Genomic DNA, 18,629 nt, shown 5'->3' on the forward strand with positions numbered 1-18,629 from the left:
AATCAAAACCACACTGAGATACCACCTCACACCAGTCAGAGTGGCTAAAATGAACACATCAAGAGTCTATAGATGCTGGCGAGGGTGTGGAGAGACGGGCACCCTCCTACACTGTTGGTGGGAATGTAAACTGGTGACTCTAATTATTCCTAAGCTACAAAACATTTCACCGAAACCTCTTACAAATAATCCATACAGCCTGATGATACTGTTGATATGTTTTACTATGAAAATATCTGGATTCCCCTATAATATGAAGTAAGCATTAACTGGAACTTTTATTTGACTGTGCCAAAAGATGAGAAAACTGATAATTCAAAATAAGTCAACTTAACTGTAATTACAACCGTATTATACAAACTACAATTACTCTGTTAAAAATTAATGTGATTGAACATATAAAATGAGTGAAGTAAAGAGAACTGAGAGTATATTTACTGTGATGAGTACAGAGTAACACAGAGAACTGCTGAATCATTATACTGTACATCCGAAACTAATATAACACTGGATGTTAATTACAATGGGATTTAAAAAAAAAGAAACACAAAAAAAGTGGCTGTGCTTTATAAAAAATATAATTAAAGTCAATGCAAGTCAAAATCTGAACGAGCAATATGCTCATCTGCTTCTGCAATAATAAACTGAACTGTCACCTAACTTAGTACTGGGGTTCCTATTACTATAAAAATACAAAGAAAAAACAAAAGCAAAAACACTCATGAAAAACTGGATTTTAAAAATTATAAAGAATTCAATCCCAATGAAACTCAAATTGAAACAAAATACTTAATCTAACAAAATTTCAACCATTAAAATGTTTATACCCAAAGGTGATCTAAGAGTGCTTTGGGATGTTTTCTTCTACACATGAAAATGGAATTATATGTTAATATAACCCCTCTATACAGCCATTGAGAAAGATTCTTTATATTCACATTTTAATATTCCTTCTAGGATAAAACCAGCAGTGGATTCAAAGGATACATGGATATTTGTCATGAAGTTTATTCATAACTGAAAAACTAACGAGCAGACTGAGTGGCCAGCAATAGGGAAACATACAGGATTTATAAAGACCGCATCATCAAAGTCATGTTGTATAAACATAAGGATTCTCGCCCTACCAGAGAGCAAGACCTCAAAAAGCCACAATAATTAAAATAGTGTGGAATCAGTGCAGGGATGGAAAAATGGTCAACAATGGGGAAACTATGTATAAGATTTATATGACAGACTGCATTAATCAAAAACAAGTTGAATAAAGGTGAAACTTACTGGGAAAACAATGTGTAAGACTTATATATAAGATTGCATGATCAAAGCCAAGTTGAATAAAGGTACGGATTCTTAAACTTCCAGACAGCAAGACCTAAAAAACCCTGATAATTAAGAGTGTGGTGTTGACACAGGGACAAAGTTAACAAGAAAACAAAACTGGGAGGAACAGCGGCACAAATCAATGGATGGCTACATGGCAAATTTGGCCTGGCAGATAAATTGAGAAAAAAAGTGGAGCTAGGCAATGGGAGAAAAAAGGGATCCTTATCATGCACAAAAGTTAACTTTAGCTGAATTACAAATTTTGTGTTGGGGTGCCTGGGTGGCTTACATGGTTGAGCATCCTGCTCGTGGCTTCGGCCCAGTCATGATTTCACGGATTGTGAGTCTGAGTCCCACATCAGGCTCTGCTGGTGTGGAGCCTGCTTAAGATTCTCCTTCCCTCTCTCTCTGTCCCTCCCCCGCTTGCACTCATTCTCTCAAAATAAATACATAAGCCTTTAAAAAAAATTCAATGTGAACCGCAAAACTTTCTCACTTTTCAGTGAAAATACAGGTGAATAACTTTCTCATCTTGGGACTAGGAAAGACTCCTTTTAAATGCCGTAAGTATTACTAGCTACAAAAGGAAAGATGTCCATCATCTTTAGAAAAGTGAAAACACAATATACCAACTGGGAGATTTAGCAACACATACCTGATAGGAAGATAACAATAAAGACCTATAGAAATCAAACAATAAGAACATGACAATAGAACAAACAGCCACAAGACCCAGGCGTTTCTCAAGAGGGAAGATATGACCAATTTTATACATGAAGAGCTGTTCAACCTCTTTTAAAATTTGGGAAAGGCAGAGAGGTGCCTAAGCAGGTGCAGGGACTAAGGAGTGATGAGCACTGGGTGATGTACGGAACTGCTGAATCACTCTACTGTACATGTGAAACTAACAGGACCCTGTATTAACTCAAATTAAATTAATTTGGGGAAAAGCAAATCAAGATGATACCCATTTTACATCAAAAGGCAAGATTCTCCAAATGTGGAAATAACCAAGGGAGAATATGTGGATCAGGAAGGAAGAAGGGAAGGAAGATCCCTTCTCACACGTTGCTAATGTAGTGATTGGCACAACCACTTTGGAAAGCAATTTGCCGTTATCTTGTAAATCTGAACTCAGATTTGGTTCCGTTCCTATGGTATACTCACGAGAAACTCTCTAGATGAGCCCAAGTATTATAATGGCAAAAAACCCAATGACAGATGAATGAATATACTAATACATTTACAAACTGGAAATTCATAGCAATGAAAAAAAATGAACTACCAATACAAGCAACTTCATAGATAAAGCTTTATAGAAAGAAAAAAGGCCCCAGAAGATATACTGTATAACATAACATCGTTTTTATAATGTTCAAAACAAACATAGGCAGTATACTGTCTAGCAACGTAAATGAAAAAGGTTTGCACACGTAAAAGAAAAAATGGAACGATAGGACGTATTTCTGAATAACGATCTCACTTGGGAGAGATGGAGGACGAGATGAAGAAGAACACATAAGTACATTAAGTAACTGGGAATATATTAATTCTTCTTGAGTTGGGAGGTGGGGGGAGGTGGGTCCCCATCCTGTTTTATAGGAAAAGAATTATATATACCCTTAATTGAGAACAGAGATTTTGGGGCAGATGAGGGAAAATGAGTGATTTGTATTGTATTGTATCTTTTCTGCATGTATGAGACATAACTGGACATCAACTCTATAAAAGACAAGAGCATCTGGGGGGCTCAGTCGGTTGAGCATCCAACTTTGGTTCAGGCCATAATCTCACGGTTTGTGAGTTCAAGTCCTCCACCAGGCTCTCTGCCGTCAGCTTGAAGCCCACTTCGGATTCTCTGTCCCCTTTCTCTCTGCTCCTCCCCCACTGGCTCACTCTCTCAAAAATAAAAACCACTTAGAAACAAATAAAAGGAGAAATAAAATATTATTACCAACCTTTAACTCCATCCAACTGACTGGTGTGCAGAAGCTTACTGGCTTGATTATACTTGGTAAACAACCGCCAGAACACAGACTCCTCCTTAGAACACAGGCCACTCACGGTGTTTTGTAACCCTCCCAAGTGCACTAGTGCTGACAGAATACAGTCTAGCCAGCAGAGAGCGTCAGCATTTCTCCACTGGACATGTGAAGACGGGCGAAGTGAGGTACATTTGCTCTCCAATGGCATTTCCAGTTCAGATGTGCATCCTGTGTCGTGAAGGGAAACCCCTCCAGTTCCAGGAACGTCACCTGTCTTAGGAGCCTCTTCAGCAGCCAAGCCAGGACCGACGGCCTCCAAATGCTCATCCTGCTGCAAGGAGCCAGCCCTCTGGTCCGGGTGCGGGGTCGCCCCGGGGGGCACAGCAGGTGAGCCCCACGAGGTTTCCCCGTGCACTCCTCCATCGAGTTTGCTCTTCAGACCTTGCTCACCGTCGGTCACAGTGTGATTTTTAGTCTTTTTGGCATGTGCTAAAGGAGGTGAATCTTTACAGCTGGTTTCCAAGAGCTTTCTTTTTTGAGACTTACTGGAATTGTGACAATCTTCCAAATCAGGAGAAATTAAGTTATTAAGTGATTTATAACCCAAAGGGTAGATGCACTAGAAAGAAAAAATAAAATAATAAAAACTACAAAAAAAGTAAAATAAACTCAAGTTTTATGTTACAGTTTATATGTCATGAAAAGTTATGTATAAAAATTTAGCATTAGTACAGTTTTATCAATCTAAACTTAAAGGAACTAGGAATTTAACCACAATTTTGGCTCCCCTCCCAAGAGTAATTTTCCCTAGTTAATTTGAACAATCAAGGGTTTAATCTGATCCACATTAGAGTAGGCTAACAAGGAAAACATACATTTTCTGCCTTAATAAAAAAATCTAATGCTGAGTGAATTGACAAATCTCAACAATTTAAAAAAACACTCTATGATGAATGCTATTCTTTCTGGGACAGGTACACTGCATAACATTAAAAACTGAAAAAGTACTTTCAAATAAAAGCTGCAGGAGTAATTTCTATGTCTCTTTATCTGAAAACTGGGTATTAGGGGCACCTGGTGGCTCAGTCAGTTGAGCATCTCTTGATGCTGGCCCAGGCCCCTGACCCTGTGGTTCGTGGAAGCCCTGTGTGGGGCTCTGCTGACAGAAGAGAGCCTGCTTGGGATTCTCTCTCTGCCCCTCCTCTGCTCACACTGTCTCCAAATAATAAGTAAACATTCAAAAAAATAAAACTGAGTATTAACCTGAGAGCACATCAGCATATCAATTTTACATCCTTATTGGATCTAAGAGTCAAATTGGCTGAATTTTAACAACTCCATCAAATCTCACTATGTATTAACACTATTTTAGCCAAATATCATAAGTGTAGACAAATCACACTTAGTTTGAAAACTAGTAAAATATTTTAAAAGACAAATTCAAGAAATCTATATATCATGTGTCCTCATTTAAAATCCCTTCCTCTAATAAGCTTGCTAACTGCTACCTCGGGGTCCTCTAATGAACTAAAGAATAACTCCCACGCTATTCATGCCCTGATAGAGTCAGCCCCCCAACATACCACTCTGGGTTTAGCCATGTGACCAGCTTTGACGAGAGGCTGGCAGGCATGACACACGTGAAACCTGGTAAGCATGGCTCACTGGGCTGGTCCTTGTGGAGCCCTCCTTCTGGAACATTCTTTCTTAAAGAAGTCCCATCCATCGTACTGTGAGGACCCAAGGAGCCCCATGGAGAGACCCTCATGGAAAAGAACTGGCTGAAAGCCTAAGCGGGGTTCCTGTTAGCAAAGGGCACTAATGCCAGCTGTGCAGACATTCTAGGTGTCCCAGCTGACAGCTGGCAAAGTGTTAAGAACTACCTGGGCAGCCCACAGAATCGTGAAGAATAAGCAAAGCCATCACGTTTTTTTAGTCACTAGGTTCTAAGCAACATATACTGAAATGCAGTAAGTGCTTTCATTTAAAGTACAGCTGCTTCTAGACAAGTGAACACTATTAACCTGTACTTATGACATTCTTTAGTTTAACAGGGTAAGTTCTGGAGTCTTCTGTTACCAACTAGTAATGCACTCACCATCAACTAACAACTTAACTCTCAACTTTACATCTTGAGATTATTTCCTAAAGCCTACCAGAAAATAGAGAACACTTGAAAAGTGACAGCAATAACTCTATTCATAGTTATACATCCAAAAATAATGAAAGCAGGACCTCAAAGAGATACTTGCACACCCTTATGCACTGCAGCATTACTCACAAGAGCCCAGAGATGGAAGCAACCCCAATGTCCACAAATGAACAAACAGATGAAAAAAATGTGGTGTATACATATGGTGGACTATCACTCAGCCTTGAAAAGTAAAGGAATCTGTCACAGGCTACAACATGGATCATCAACACTGAGGACTAAGTAAAATAAGTCAGTCACAAAGACAAATATGGTATAATTCCACTTGTATGAGACACCTAAAGTAGACAAATTCATAGGAACTAAAAGTAGAATAGTGGCTGCCAAGGAGTGGGGGGAAGGGACAGGGGCAGCTATCACTCCGTGGGTACAGAATTTGAGTTTTCAAAGATAGTTAAGTTCTAGAGATCTGTTGCACAATAATGGGAATATAACTAACACTCCTGAACTGTACACTTAAAAATGATTAAGATGGTAAATTTCATATTGTTTTTCTACCACATTAAAATTAAAATTTTTTTCAACAAAACAAATTTAAAAATAAAAAATCTTAATTGATCTCAGAGTTAAAATAATGGTGTGCACATCCTACCAGCACCTCTACTTAATTAAAAGCAATAAACCACGGGGCACCTGGGTGGCTCAGTCAGTTAAGCCTCCAACTCTTAATTTTGGGCTTAGGCCATGATCTCACCATTGTGAGACTGAGCCTGCATCTGGCTCTGCGCTGTGTAAGCTGGTCAATGTTGGTCATGAACTACTCAAGTCTACCATTATAATATAAAAGCAGCCACAGACAATACAAAAATGATACAGTATGGCTAAGTTCCAATAAAACTTTACTTATGGATACAGAAGTCTGAAATTCACCTAATTTTCATGTATTACAAATGAGTATTCTTTTCATGTAAAGAATACTCTTTCCTAATCATTTAAAAATCCATTCTCAGCCTGTGGGTGTCATACAGAGTGTTTGCTGACTCCTGGTCTAAATCAATCTACCTCGTAAAACACACCAGTCTCTTACTGATTAGAACATTTTCTAAAAATTAGGTAATAATTACCTTAAAGTTCTCTTTATATATTTGCAAAGTTTATGCTTAAAATCCTGTTACATGTTTTCTTCCTCATTACTTAAAAAGAATGCTTCAAAACTAAAAATGCAAATAACCTCTAACTTTAATAGCCAAAACTTAATGTCCAGAGGACATGGACTTCTCCATTATGGTAGTCCTGGGTTAAATGCTACTGCAACATTATACATTGTTTGGAAGAGGGGGAAAACGTAGTTATTTTTCCAGGATGATTCACTTTCTCTTTCCATTATTCACCATCCTACAACTTTGTTCTGAGCTAGTTAATGAGTAAACTCTCTGCATAGTCCGCTGTTAGGACAAGCGGCAGACCTAAAATGAAGCCCTCTAATTGTGCAACAGAGCCTCTGGCAATTCCATGTCGCTTTCTATTCGCCCCTCACTACTGGAGACAGTCAGCATACCAACTTGCTGGAGCGCCCCCCCCACCCCCCCCTCCAAACTTCCTCCTCCAGGTACCACCTCACAACTTATTTCTGAGTTCTTCCTCTCCAATTTTCTATCACTCACTGCAATCAAACTTTTATTTAATACTTTATCCAAACTATTCCCATCAAGGTCCTCAGTGACCTGTAGGCCAACAGAGAGTTCATCCTCCTTGAGTTCATACTGGCATTGAAAGTAAATAATTTCTTCCTTAAATATTTTTTCACTTGACTTTCAGGACAAAATATTCTCCTTTCTGGGTTTACTCCTACCTCACTGTCTACTTCTCTCACTCTATTCCTGGTTCCACTTTATCTCCCCGGTTTCTTAATGCTAGAGTGTAACAGGGCTCCGTCCTTGGACTCTCTACCCATACTTCTAGGTAAACTCATCCACTGTCATGGTTCAACTATATACATGCTGATGACTTCCAAATTTATCTAACTTCACTTTCCACGTAGAGAGAGAAGCGGACACATAATCCAACCACTTATTCCATACACCCTCAATTATTAGATTATCTGTCTCAAGCTTGACTTGGGGCTGGCCTGATCTTCCCCCCAAATCTTCATTCTCCTAAAGTCTTTCTCATCTCAGTAACTGGCAAGTCCACTCTTCCAATTATTCAAATAAAAAATCTGGGAATCATCCTTGATTCCTTTTTCTCCTATTATGTATGTATCCCAATCTTTCAGCAAATACTTTTTGGACCTACTTTCAAAATATACAGATAACCCAATCATGTCTCATCACTTTAGCCACTCCCCACTCCCCACAGAATACTCCAAGTGCCTTTCAACAAGGGAGTCTCCCTGCTTCAATTCTTGACCATTGCAAATACTTTCAACACAGGAGCCACAAGGATCCTTTTAACATGTATACCAGAGTATGTCACTCCCTGCTATGGTTCTTCATTTCAGCCACAGTAAAAGCCAGGCATCTTAGAATAGCCTGAAGGACCCTGCTCGGTCTAACCCTTCCCCATTGTTTTTCTGAGCCATCTTCTAGGACTCTGCTTCACTCCCTAAGATCCAGCTCCGCTAGTTTGCTTGCAGCAGAACATGCACAGGCAGCCTCCTCTCTCTTCCTCCGGGCCTTCTCTTTGCTACCCTCCCCGTCTGGAATGTTTGTTCATCTGACATCCACATGGCTTGTTTGTCTTCATCTCTTTCAGGTCTTTGCTCAAAGGTCTCTCAATGAAGTGCTCCCTTTGTCACACTATTTAAAATTGCAAATTACACACTCCCTAACACTCCAGCCCTTGGGCTTTAGTCTTCCCCCATAGCACTTTTCATCACCTCACACACAAAAAAACATAACTTACTTATTGATTTTCTTTCCTACTCTAGAACATAACCTTCTTGAGGTAAGAAACTTTAGCTAGCTTTTCCACTATATCCCAGCCTTTGGAACAATGCCAATATGGTGACACTTGAAAAAAAACATTTACTGAATAAATGCAAAAAGAAATTTAATTTCTATTTGTAAGAATGGGGTTTTCTTCAAGTTATACCCAGCAAAAGTATTTATCACCAGCAGTGTGATTTAGTTTAGTATTTTGCAAATTTGGCTGATCATCAGACTTATTCCTATAAGTTACTACAAAACTACACAATTCCTGGTCAACTCTACCGAATTGGCATCTAGGTGTGAGATCCAGAAATTTTAAACAATTTTACCTCATCAGAGGTGACTCTGATGAACTGTTACTTTACCTGGAATAAAACATATTTAAAATTGAAAGACTAAATTACAGTTCTGCCACTTTAGTAAGATCTTATAGGGGCACCTGGTTGGCTTAGTCGGTTGAGCGTCCGACTTCAGCTCAGGTCATGATCTCATGGTTCATGGGTTCAAGCCCTGTGTCGAACTCTGTGCTGACAGCTAGCTCAGAACCTGGAGGCTGCTTCAGATTCTGTGTCTCCCTCTCTCTTTGACCCTCCCCTGCTCACGCTCTCTCTCTCTCTGTCTGTCAAAAAAACAGGAAAAAAAAAAGGAATATCTTATATTCCCAACCCTCTGTATCTGATTTCTTAACCATAAAATGGAAATATCTACCTTGTAAAGTTTTGCGAACTAAACACGTATATAACTATTTCATACACTGTCAAGTCCAATTAAATGTGGAGTATTTTCGAGTTTAGTGAGCTCCTATATATATAAAAGCTGTACCACTGGAAACAAAGTCTATAATTAGTTCTAAAAGACATTTAGATGCCTAAGGACATTAAATTAGTAACTTTTTCAATAAATTCCAAAATTTATAAACCAAAGAGGTGAGAGTAACTATTATACACCAACAAGGACCCCCACAAGGTTAATAGAAAAAAAAAAATCTTGAAAGGTATACTCTCTTCTCATTAAGTCTAATGATAATACAAACAAGTATCTTCATGCAATACCTCAGAGAAAATAACTCAAGTGGAAAAATAAGAAAATATTTTAAACTGTACACTGGACAGATCTAGAAACTCTTGAGTATCTATTAAAAATGTACAGTCTGAAAAATACAGAATGAGTACAAATTTAAAGACTGAAGAAAAACGCAAAAAGCTAAAACCTTGATACTATCTAAGATTAATACTTTACCTGCAGATCCTCACACAAAAAGACAGATTCTTGAAAACTAATTCGGTAAGTCTTTAAGGCTTTTAACTTTCCCTTCTGTCTACAAGCAGGGCAATACTCATCTGACGGGACTTTAGCTGAATCATAATTCTAAAAAAGAAATAAAGTAAATTAAAATATAGACATTCTTAAATTATATCAAATTACAAAAAGTTAAATGAAAAAGGAACCAGAAAAAAATTACAATTTTCACCTGGAAGTGTTCTGGCTAGATATTTTAAACATGGCAAAGAAAAGAAATGCAGGTAGGCTTTAAATACAGCTACTAGTCAAAAAAGAATGTATTATAGTTTTAAATATTACATTTTAAGTGCTAAAAATGGCACCAGTTTTATTTGCAAAGAAAAAAGTAATGTCAACTGCCAGGGAAAATGTACATTCCATATTTTCAGAGAATAATAAAACACAAGGTCTAGGTTTTATTTCTACTGTCATATACCAATAAAACACAGAGAGGTAAACACATTAAAATAATCTTTCGCCATTGCTATAAGATTTCCGTGGAAGATATAATTTTTTAGAAGTTAATTGGAAAATTGAAACCAAATTTAAATCTCTAAAAAAGGAGGAAAAACCCCAACTTTGCACTGAGGCAAAAAATAAGTTCACTAACTTTTCCCAAATACCCCACCATGTGGAGTGAAGATATCCCTATATCAGCCCCTGGTCCAATCACTGGCAAACCATTTCCAATCTTCGGGGAATCCATCATTCCGAGTCATTGGCTAATTTATGTCACTTGAAACATGTCAATATCACTAAGGATTTTTCAATGAACCCTGGAAAAAAAAAAGTCAATAGACAATTAAATAAAAAATTCTATTTACCTTGAAAAAGAGCTATGTTATTTTATAAGATGTATATATATTAAGTATATTTTGAAACTGTATGTCTTAAGATAAACATTTTCTAAAATTGTAATCTTGACGTGATAGCAAATTACCTATATTTACATATAAACCTAGCAAATTTGTTGGAAGAGGGTAGATTGGAAACAGGACCAAGTTTCAGACATATTTGTAAGCAAATTTATTAAAACTTATAAAAGAAGTTACCTGTTCTTTAAAGCAAATTATACAGGCCAGAGTTTGAAAACTCTAGTTCTTAGAGTCTATGCATAATCTGAAACAAGTATGTCAATGTTACATTAGAATGTACTTTAAAGACTCCAGATCTACTGAGCCATTGCTTCACAAGGACCAAAGAACTCCCTCTGTTCATATCGCTTTCAACCACCAAGAACAGGTCACCAAGAGGATAAAGTTACCTTTAAAGTTTCCAACAATATACTATTTATAATAAATGAACAGCACCAGACAAAAATATAAACACTGTCATAGTACAGGTTACATATTTAACAAGCTTGGTGTGAATGTAAATTCATGGCGTAGAATCACATTCAGTAGAATCGAAATTATGAGACTAAAGCTCAATAGAAGAAAAAAGTAATTGTTAAGAGTAGTTTAGATGTGTGTTTAAAATAGAGGGAAACCAGATACAAAAGACCTAAAGCAGAGACTTAGCAGGGATGTTGTAAAATAATCTCAAGCAAAAGTCTTTCCCAAATCTAAGAATTCATCATTCTGTGACAACCACTTCCTGGGAAACTGTGGCTTGCAGATTCACTTTAAAAACCAGTAATGCTTTTCTATTCCAGGTGTATAAACTTTATATGTCTTTCAAGCCAAGGAAATCATTTCAAAAATAAAATGTTTAAGAAGAAAAGTATAAGTGAATCTCAATTCCCTCTTCTTAAAGAAATACTGATGTGGCAGGTTTCTCAACTACAGAGCTGTAAACACTTTGGACCAGATAATTCTTCGTCGTGAAGGCTATCCTTTACCTGTAGGATGTTTAACGACATCACTGACTTCTACCTACTAGATGCCATTGCCACTCACTCCTCAGTGTGACAAAGTCTCCAGACATTGACAAATGACCCCTGGGAGGCAAAATTGCCCCACTGAAAACCACTGCCAAAAAAAAAATAAATAAATAAATAATAAATAAATAAATGGCACCTGGGTAGCTCAGTCAGTTAAGCATCCGATTCTTGATTTTGTCTCACTTCATGATCTCATGGTTCGTGAGTTGCAGCCCCCAAGTCAGGCTCTGAGCTGACAGCGTGGAGCCTGCTTGGGACTCTGTCTCCCTCTCTCTCTGCCCCTCCCCTGCTTGCATTCTCTCTCCCTCTCTCTCTGTCAAAATAAATAAATAAACTTCTAAAAAAATAAGATAAGTTAAGTGCTTTTACTTTATAAGCTCCTCACAGAAAACACAAATTTATCATTTTTACCTGGTTCTATTTATAATGTATCTACAAAAGGCAACAAACTAGACAGAATACAGTCATACTGCTCACGGTTCCACAGTGGCTAAAGAACATGGGCTTTACAACTGCAGATTTGGGTTCAGAAATTTGTAAAATTGGTTTGTTCTAAGAATTAAATACATGTAAAATGCTTAGCACCTGAATACATAATACATTAAACTACTATGTTTGGTGCTATTTTTATACTTCACTCTGTAGAAATTATGTAGCCCATCTTTTATTATTCTGCACTATTCTCAAAAGAAACTGGTAGAACCTGGTATATGTCTTGAATAAAATGTTTCTAATGAAAATTTCCATCTGCCTGAGGAATCTAAAAAAATTTTTTTGGCCTGTTTCCTCTCTCTCTCTCTCTCTCTCTCTCTCTCTCTGAATTATAAAAGTAAAAATAAGAAGCCTTCAAATCTGCTCAGATCCTGATGCCAGCAGTCAACATTTCAATGGGAAAAACAGACAGGTTGGTGGCTGAAATTCTGAATATGCAAAATTCGGCAAAAGAAAATTGATTTTAAAAACAAAGAGCAGAAGTGAGCTATCCAGGACTTTCAAGAACAATTTACTTCGCCTTATATACAAAACCTCGGTCGATCCTTACAAGTTAAGTTGCCCTCAATGGTGGTCTTCATTGTTCTCGCTACAAGCAGAACCTGCTATTCTTTCTGGTATCTCACTTAGATTTTGGCATCCTCATCCTTTCAAATACACATACTAGAAAATTTGAGTGGTTGTCTAAACTTTCACTTCCCACTTATTCATGCAGTAAAAGTCTCCAAATTCTGTGGCCATTTCTTAGGAAGCGAATTAAATCTCACCTCTCTTTCCGTCCCATCCCCACTCTATATTGCAGCCAAAGTAACGCTAGTATAAAACAGGTCTGAGTCTGTCGCGGCTCCGCTTAAAATCATCTATTTACTCCAACCTGATTATAGGAAAGTCCAAACAGCTCAGTATGGACCTAAAAGTTAAGTACTGCGACCTTAAAATCCGCTGCACTAGAGACCGACCAACCTGGCTTTCCCGTCTTACCCTCTTCTCCACTTCAACCTCAGCACCCTTCATTACTTCTGTGAGCCACTGATACTCCAGGAGCCCAAAGTGAATTTCTAGCCCGTTATGAATCCAGTTACAGCACAACGAATATGGAAAGTTGGCCTCCCGGGAATGACGAAAGATGCGCAATTAAGCTTGTTTCACAGTCCAGTGTGCACAGTGGGGAAACCTACAGAACCAGCTGCTCCGAGAAGAGCCTCAAACTTTACATTTGAGCTCGTTCTCAAAGACTAAGCGAGCTCAGCACACGAACTGTCAAAGGTAAGACCCCAGTCAACTTAGAGCAGAAGAATGGGGGTCGGCTTTGGGCTCCCGGCCCTCCAGGATCAGAGACGCAGACGACCAAGACAGGTAAATTTCAAAACCAAACCTTGGAAACCCGAGGTGCAGGGTTCCGTTAACCCTCCCCATCTCCACGCACTTTGGAAGAACGAAACACAAAACAACTCTGGTTTCTCTTCGGCATTTACCTCTCTGAGCCCAAACGAATCAGCAACTCTCGACCTTCATCGCCGACCCTTCCCACCCGAGCCCAGTCCCAGTCCCTTCCCTCTCCCGGCCCAGCCCACCTTTCAGTGAGCGGACGACCCCAGCGGCGGTCCCTCTTCCCCAGCTCTGTTCTCCCTTCCCTACTTCGAAAGCTGAACCACTTCCTCTCCTCCCTTACCTGCCGCGCGCACTCTTCTTCTCCACACCGAGTCGGTCCGAACTCCCGTTCCAGCTTGGGTATACACCACCCCGTGCAACGTTCAAACCACGTTCCCCTCCGCCGTTCCTCCCCCACCGGCCTCTCCGCTAGAAAAACAGTTTCCGGTTTGAGTCCCCTCCAAAAGAGTTCCCCTTCCTGCTCGGCGCGCGGCCTGAGAGGACGTCAGCGAGGCGGGGAAGGTGAGAAACGGAGCACTTCCGGACGGCCTCTGCAGAGGCGTGGCTGCCCTCCCGGCGGTCGCAGCCGCAGTTTCAGCTGCGGCGACGACTAGGGGCGGGGCCGGTGGCTGCAGAGCCCGGCATCTGTGAGTGGCTGGGTTTGGGGAGGCGACATTTCTGGAAGCTGCTGGAAAGCGCTTGAGTGGCGGAGGTGACGCCGGAGACCAGGGGGTGGGGCGTGATTAAAACTAGTGCGCGCTCGGCAGCGGAGGGATTACGCTGAGGAAAGAGAGTGGCGTGCACCTCGTTGCGCTCGGGCCGACGCGAGCCCGGGTTGGAAGTCGACCCGGCGGAGAGTGACCTGGGTGGGTGGGTGGTGGCGCGAGGGAAGGGCTCCTCTGCCCGCGGAGGCGGAGGGTGCGATGGAGCCTGGCGGCCGGCGCGTCCCTGCAGCGCTGCGGTCTCCACGACGACTGTGGGCCACGCAAGGCCCTCGTAGTCTGCTCTCCTAAAGCCTCGGTGAGAGCCGAGCAGCCACAGAGTGTGTGTTCACAAAGGGTCACCACACACGGAGCTGCCCCTCCCTGTCTCCCTAAACCCCATCTTCAAGGCCAGGGGCTTTTCTGCCGGGATTCTGGGGTGTTTCTCCTTTCCTCCCTCCCAGATCTTCTAACGGTAAGGGGAGTAGCTAAAGCACAGGGACTGCGCTGTCCACCACCCGTTTTTTTGCTAGTCAGCAGCCGATCTGCCCCTGCTGCGTGCATTTTAGCCGCCCAGCCTTGCTTTAACTTAAGAGAGAAGGATAGTTGTCCTGGAGTTTAAGTTTAAGGCTCTGCTTTCGTAGGAAAGTCATGTGGTTTAAGGGACATCGTGACCGCGTGTGCTGAGTTGCATTCTGAATCCTGGGGCAGCATATTCTAGAAGTCCTTTTGGTCGATTGGTTCTGTGTCCTAGAGTAACAATTTGTATTTTCTGACCCTATCTTTACAGGGTAACCACCGTTAGCTTTTGGGACTGTGGGGCGTTTTTAGTGGTCTCAAGCTGAATAACAGTATTCTAGAATAATGCTGGTAATTTTGATAGGGGGGTACAGAGGAAACCAGTCCCTTATACCAACAAATTCTTCAATAAAAAGGATTTTAGTTTTCCGTACTTATTAAAGCCTATGGCCAAGAAATCCAACAGGGAGTTTGTTTTTTCTCCAGACTGAACACTAGGCTGGTTAGTTTTTGCTTACCTTTCTTGGAGTAGTCGATTATTAATGTGCTGGTGTATTTGCTGTAAGATCTAACTAGTTTTCTCTTTTTTTAAATGAATTGTGAAAATATGAGAATATAGTATTTCTTTCTTGAACTAGTAGACAAACTCGCAGAGTTTTACTTGTTCACCATTGCTATTTCCATTTTCAGGATGGAATACACGATTTTTTTGGTAAATAATGCTTGCTGAATTGTTAACTTCATAAGTTGAAGAAAATAATTGATTCAGTTCAAATTGTAGCTACAGTTTTAAGGTGGAAACATCAACATTGCCAAACTGAATTATATCAAGGGAACGTTGTTTGTAAAGGTGATTTATAGTCTTGCAGTGCAAATTTGATTTTTTGCCAGGAAAAAATATGTAATAGTAACAGAAACAAAATGGATGTGGGGCTTGGGTTGTGGAGAGAAAAGAGGATTTCAGTGTATACAGTTTTACTCCAGAGTTTTTCCCCCTTGTAAAAGGTAGAAGAGGTTCTGCAAGACTTTCTCAAAGGAATGATACTAATAAGGACAATTAGGAGAGGTTGACTAGAAGTTCTTCTTTCATTTGTATTAACATAGGGATCTCAGGTTGAAAAAATCGAATAAGTTTATGCTTTTTCTTTACTAATGTATTTGGAATGCCTCTTTCTATGTACACTGCTTCCAGAAAGAGTACAGTTACCTTCCAGTAGAATTAAAGCAATCTCCTTTGTCAGTAACTTGGGGCAGAAGTTTTATTTACGTTTCCATTTAAAAACTAACACAGTCTGATTAAAGGAAATTGTTATTCGTGAACAGCCAAAATAGGAATATAATGTACGATTAGGATTTTCTTTCTTCTCTTTTAAATTGTTTATTTTCCTAGTGTCAGGTTTTGTCCGCTCTGCTAGGTTGGATTCCTTAATTACAAGCCAAGTCTAGCCCAGACCTGGGATGTAAAAGCTGTCTGCTGTGATTGGTTCTAATCTCATCAAAAAGATGAGAGCTGAAGAATCCAACCATATTTGTTTAGCAGCACCTTTGTGAATATAGTCTATAATCTATTTAATTCCAACATTCACAAGGCTGCACGAACCAAAAAATTTTTTTAACTTGGGAGACAAAATTAATTTGATAACAAAATATAACCCAAACTAATAAGAAGTGATTTTTTACCCCATGTGTTTTGCGGAGGAAGTAAGTTGTATGTTTGGTTGTGGGGTGCTCTCCTTGGCCACTGGTGTGGGAGGTGTTACGTAATGGTATGTGTCTTTTGTAACATTTTTAAATTTCAAGAAATTGTTATTTCAAAATATATCCAGCCCCTGGGTTTTGGATAAGGAATGTGAACCTACATTAATGTTTTTGGCAGTAACACTTGTGCTAAGCGTTTTCATATTTAGAAAATTAAAGGAAGACACTCTCGTTCTTGCCCTCAGTGAATTCAATTGAGATAAGATAAGAACAGTACATTTCCCATACTGTAATATATGCAGTGATGAAGATACGCACGGCCTATTTGTAAGTGTCACCACATCAAGGCCACACTAAGAATTAGTAGTCTGAGGAGTTGAGGGTTTTTTTTACTTTAGACTCTAAACTTTAGACAGAACGTGACACGAGGCACCTGGGTGGCTCAGTCGGTTAAGCGTCAACTTCAGCTCAGGTTGTGATCTCTTGGTTTGTGAGTTCGAGTCCCTGAGTCGGGCCCTGTGCTGACAGCTCAGAGCCTAGAGAGACTGTTTTGGATTCTGTTTCCTGCTCAATGCTCTGTCTCTCAAAACTAAATAAATGGTTAAAAAAATTTTTAATCTTTAGACAGAACATGAAAACCTATTATGTAGTCTAAACTTGTTTCTGTTTTACCCACACAAAATGAGAAGACGGTATGATACGGAAGAGTTGTAGAGTAGATCTTAGAATTTCTAAGATCTAAGGATTTCTGATCCTCACTCCTTTGCTATATGACCTTACATAAGTCACTTGATTCTCAAGGCCTCAGTTTCCACCTCTATAAAGTGAGAAGTTTAGAATAGATGGTACTTACAGTTCCAATATTCTACCTACTATGCCCACTTTTTGTAAATGTTTAACATTAAGAACATGATTCTTTTTCACCTCAAACTACTTTATTGCTGATCTAACTTCTGTATTTTCTTTTGGATTAGGTAATACATTCACATGGTTCACATTTAAAAATGTGAAAAAGAATATGCAGTGAAAAGTCTTCCTTCTACTCCTGACCCAGTTTCTTGCCTAGGAAGCAACTAATGCTAACAGTTTCTTGTATGTTTTTCAAAAAAACATTTACATGTATATAAACAAATAAAAATTACATATATTTCTCCCCCTTTTAATGTAAATGGTACTAGGCACAGTCTTTGTACCCTATTTTTCATTTATCTTAGACATTGTTCTATGTCATTATGTAAAGTGGTTCCTTATTCATTTTTATGGCAGCATACTATTCCATTATATGATGTATCACTTAATCAGTCCTCTCCTTTTGGACATTTAGGTTTTTTTCCTGGTCTTTAGTAAAAGCATTGTACAATGAATAACTTTGTACATTCATCATTTTACACAGATGTGAATATATCTTTTTCCTAAACAGTGGCACGGCTCTATTGGGATAGTGACATAGTTGATAAAATATGTTATTTAGTATCTAGTAACAAATTGATGGATCAGGGTCTCAACAGTCCACTTTGACTTTGTCTCTGGCGGTATGGTACAGTCATGTAGTGGAGTCTGTACGCTGTTTGGTTCTAAAGTACACCTGTGAACTAAATCACGTCACCTGAATGTCTGTTGTTTTTCATTTTTATTTATTTTTTGAGCCATAGATGAAGCAAGTGGATTATAGGATTATATGTAGAGACCGTGTTTTAAGCAAGTAAGTATGTAAGCATGTGTGTGTATATACACATATATGTACATGGATATATATGTACATATATATGTATGTACATATAAATAAGTATATTAAATCTTTAAACACTAAAGCAATACAGCACAAAGATTTTCAGTGAAAGGCTCTTAACTGAGACTAATTGATGGAACAACATAGTTAGGCTTTCTGGCTCATGTTTACCTGTAGGCATATACTCACTGAGTACTATTTAAATTGATACTTTTCTTTTAAACTTTTTGTCAAGCACATATAGTTGACTTTGTATAAGATGCAACTTTTATGTATTCCCACTTTATATTTTTTTTAGTGTTTATTAGAGAAAGAGAGAGAGAGAGAGAGAGAGAGAGAGAGAGAGAGAGGCAGAGATGGGGGGAGGGGCAGACACAGAGGGAGACAGAATCAGAAGCAGGCTCCAGGCTCTGAGCTGTCAGTGCAGAGACTGACGCGAGGTTTGAACTCACGAACTCCAAGATCATGATCTGAGCCGAAGTCGGATGCTTAACCCACTGAGCCACCAGGTCCTATATATTCCTACTTTACCAATAAGAAAACTAAACCTAGAAGTGAGTAACTGA

General features: G+C 39.3%; 1 protein-coding gene across 3 annotated transcripts in view; it reads right to left on the reverse strand.

Annotated features, from left to right (window-relative positions):
• USPL1 (ubiquitin specific peptidase like 1) overlaps positions 1-13,864 on the reverse strand; it is a 33,471-nt gene extending 19,607 nt beyond the window's left edge. The window contains exons 1-4 of one of the 3 annotated variants that reach the window (XM_029936884.1): positions 13,718-13,805; positions 10,282-10,447; positions 9,630-9,758; positions 3,282-3,927 (exon numbers count right to left, since the gene is read on the reverse strand). In XM_029936884.1, the coding sequence (XP_029792744.1) occupies positions 3,282-3,927; positions 9,630-9,758; positions 10,282-10,380 (874 nt within the window). In that variant the 5' untranslated portion in view covers positions 10,381-10,447; positions 13,718-13,805. Of the gene's footprint in view, positions 1-3,281; positions 3,928-9,629; positions 9,759-10,281; positions 10,448-13,717 lie in introns of all 3 variants that reach the window. The other 2 variants (XM_029936885.1, XM_029936886.1) reach the window with 2 other exon arrangements.
• Between the last annotated feature and the right edge of the window lie 4,765 nt (positions 13,865-18,629).

The sequence above is a fragment of the Suricata suricatta genome, chromosome 4 (genome assembly GCF_006229205.1).
Source record: "Suricata suricatta isolate VVHF042 chromosome 4, meerkat_22Aug2017_6uvM2_HiC, whole genome shotgun sequence".
Classification (NCBI taxonomy): Eukaryota; Metazoa; Chordata; class Mammalia; order Carnivora; family Herpestidae; genus Suricata; species Suricata suricatta.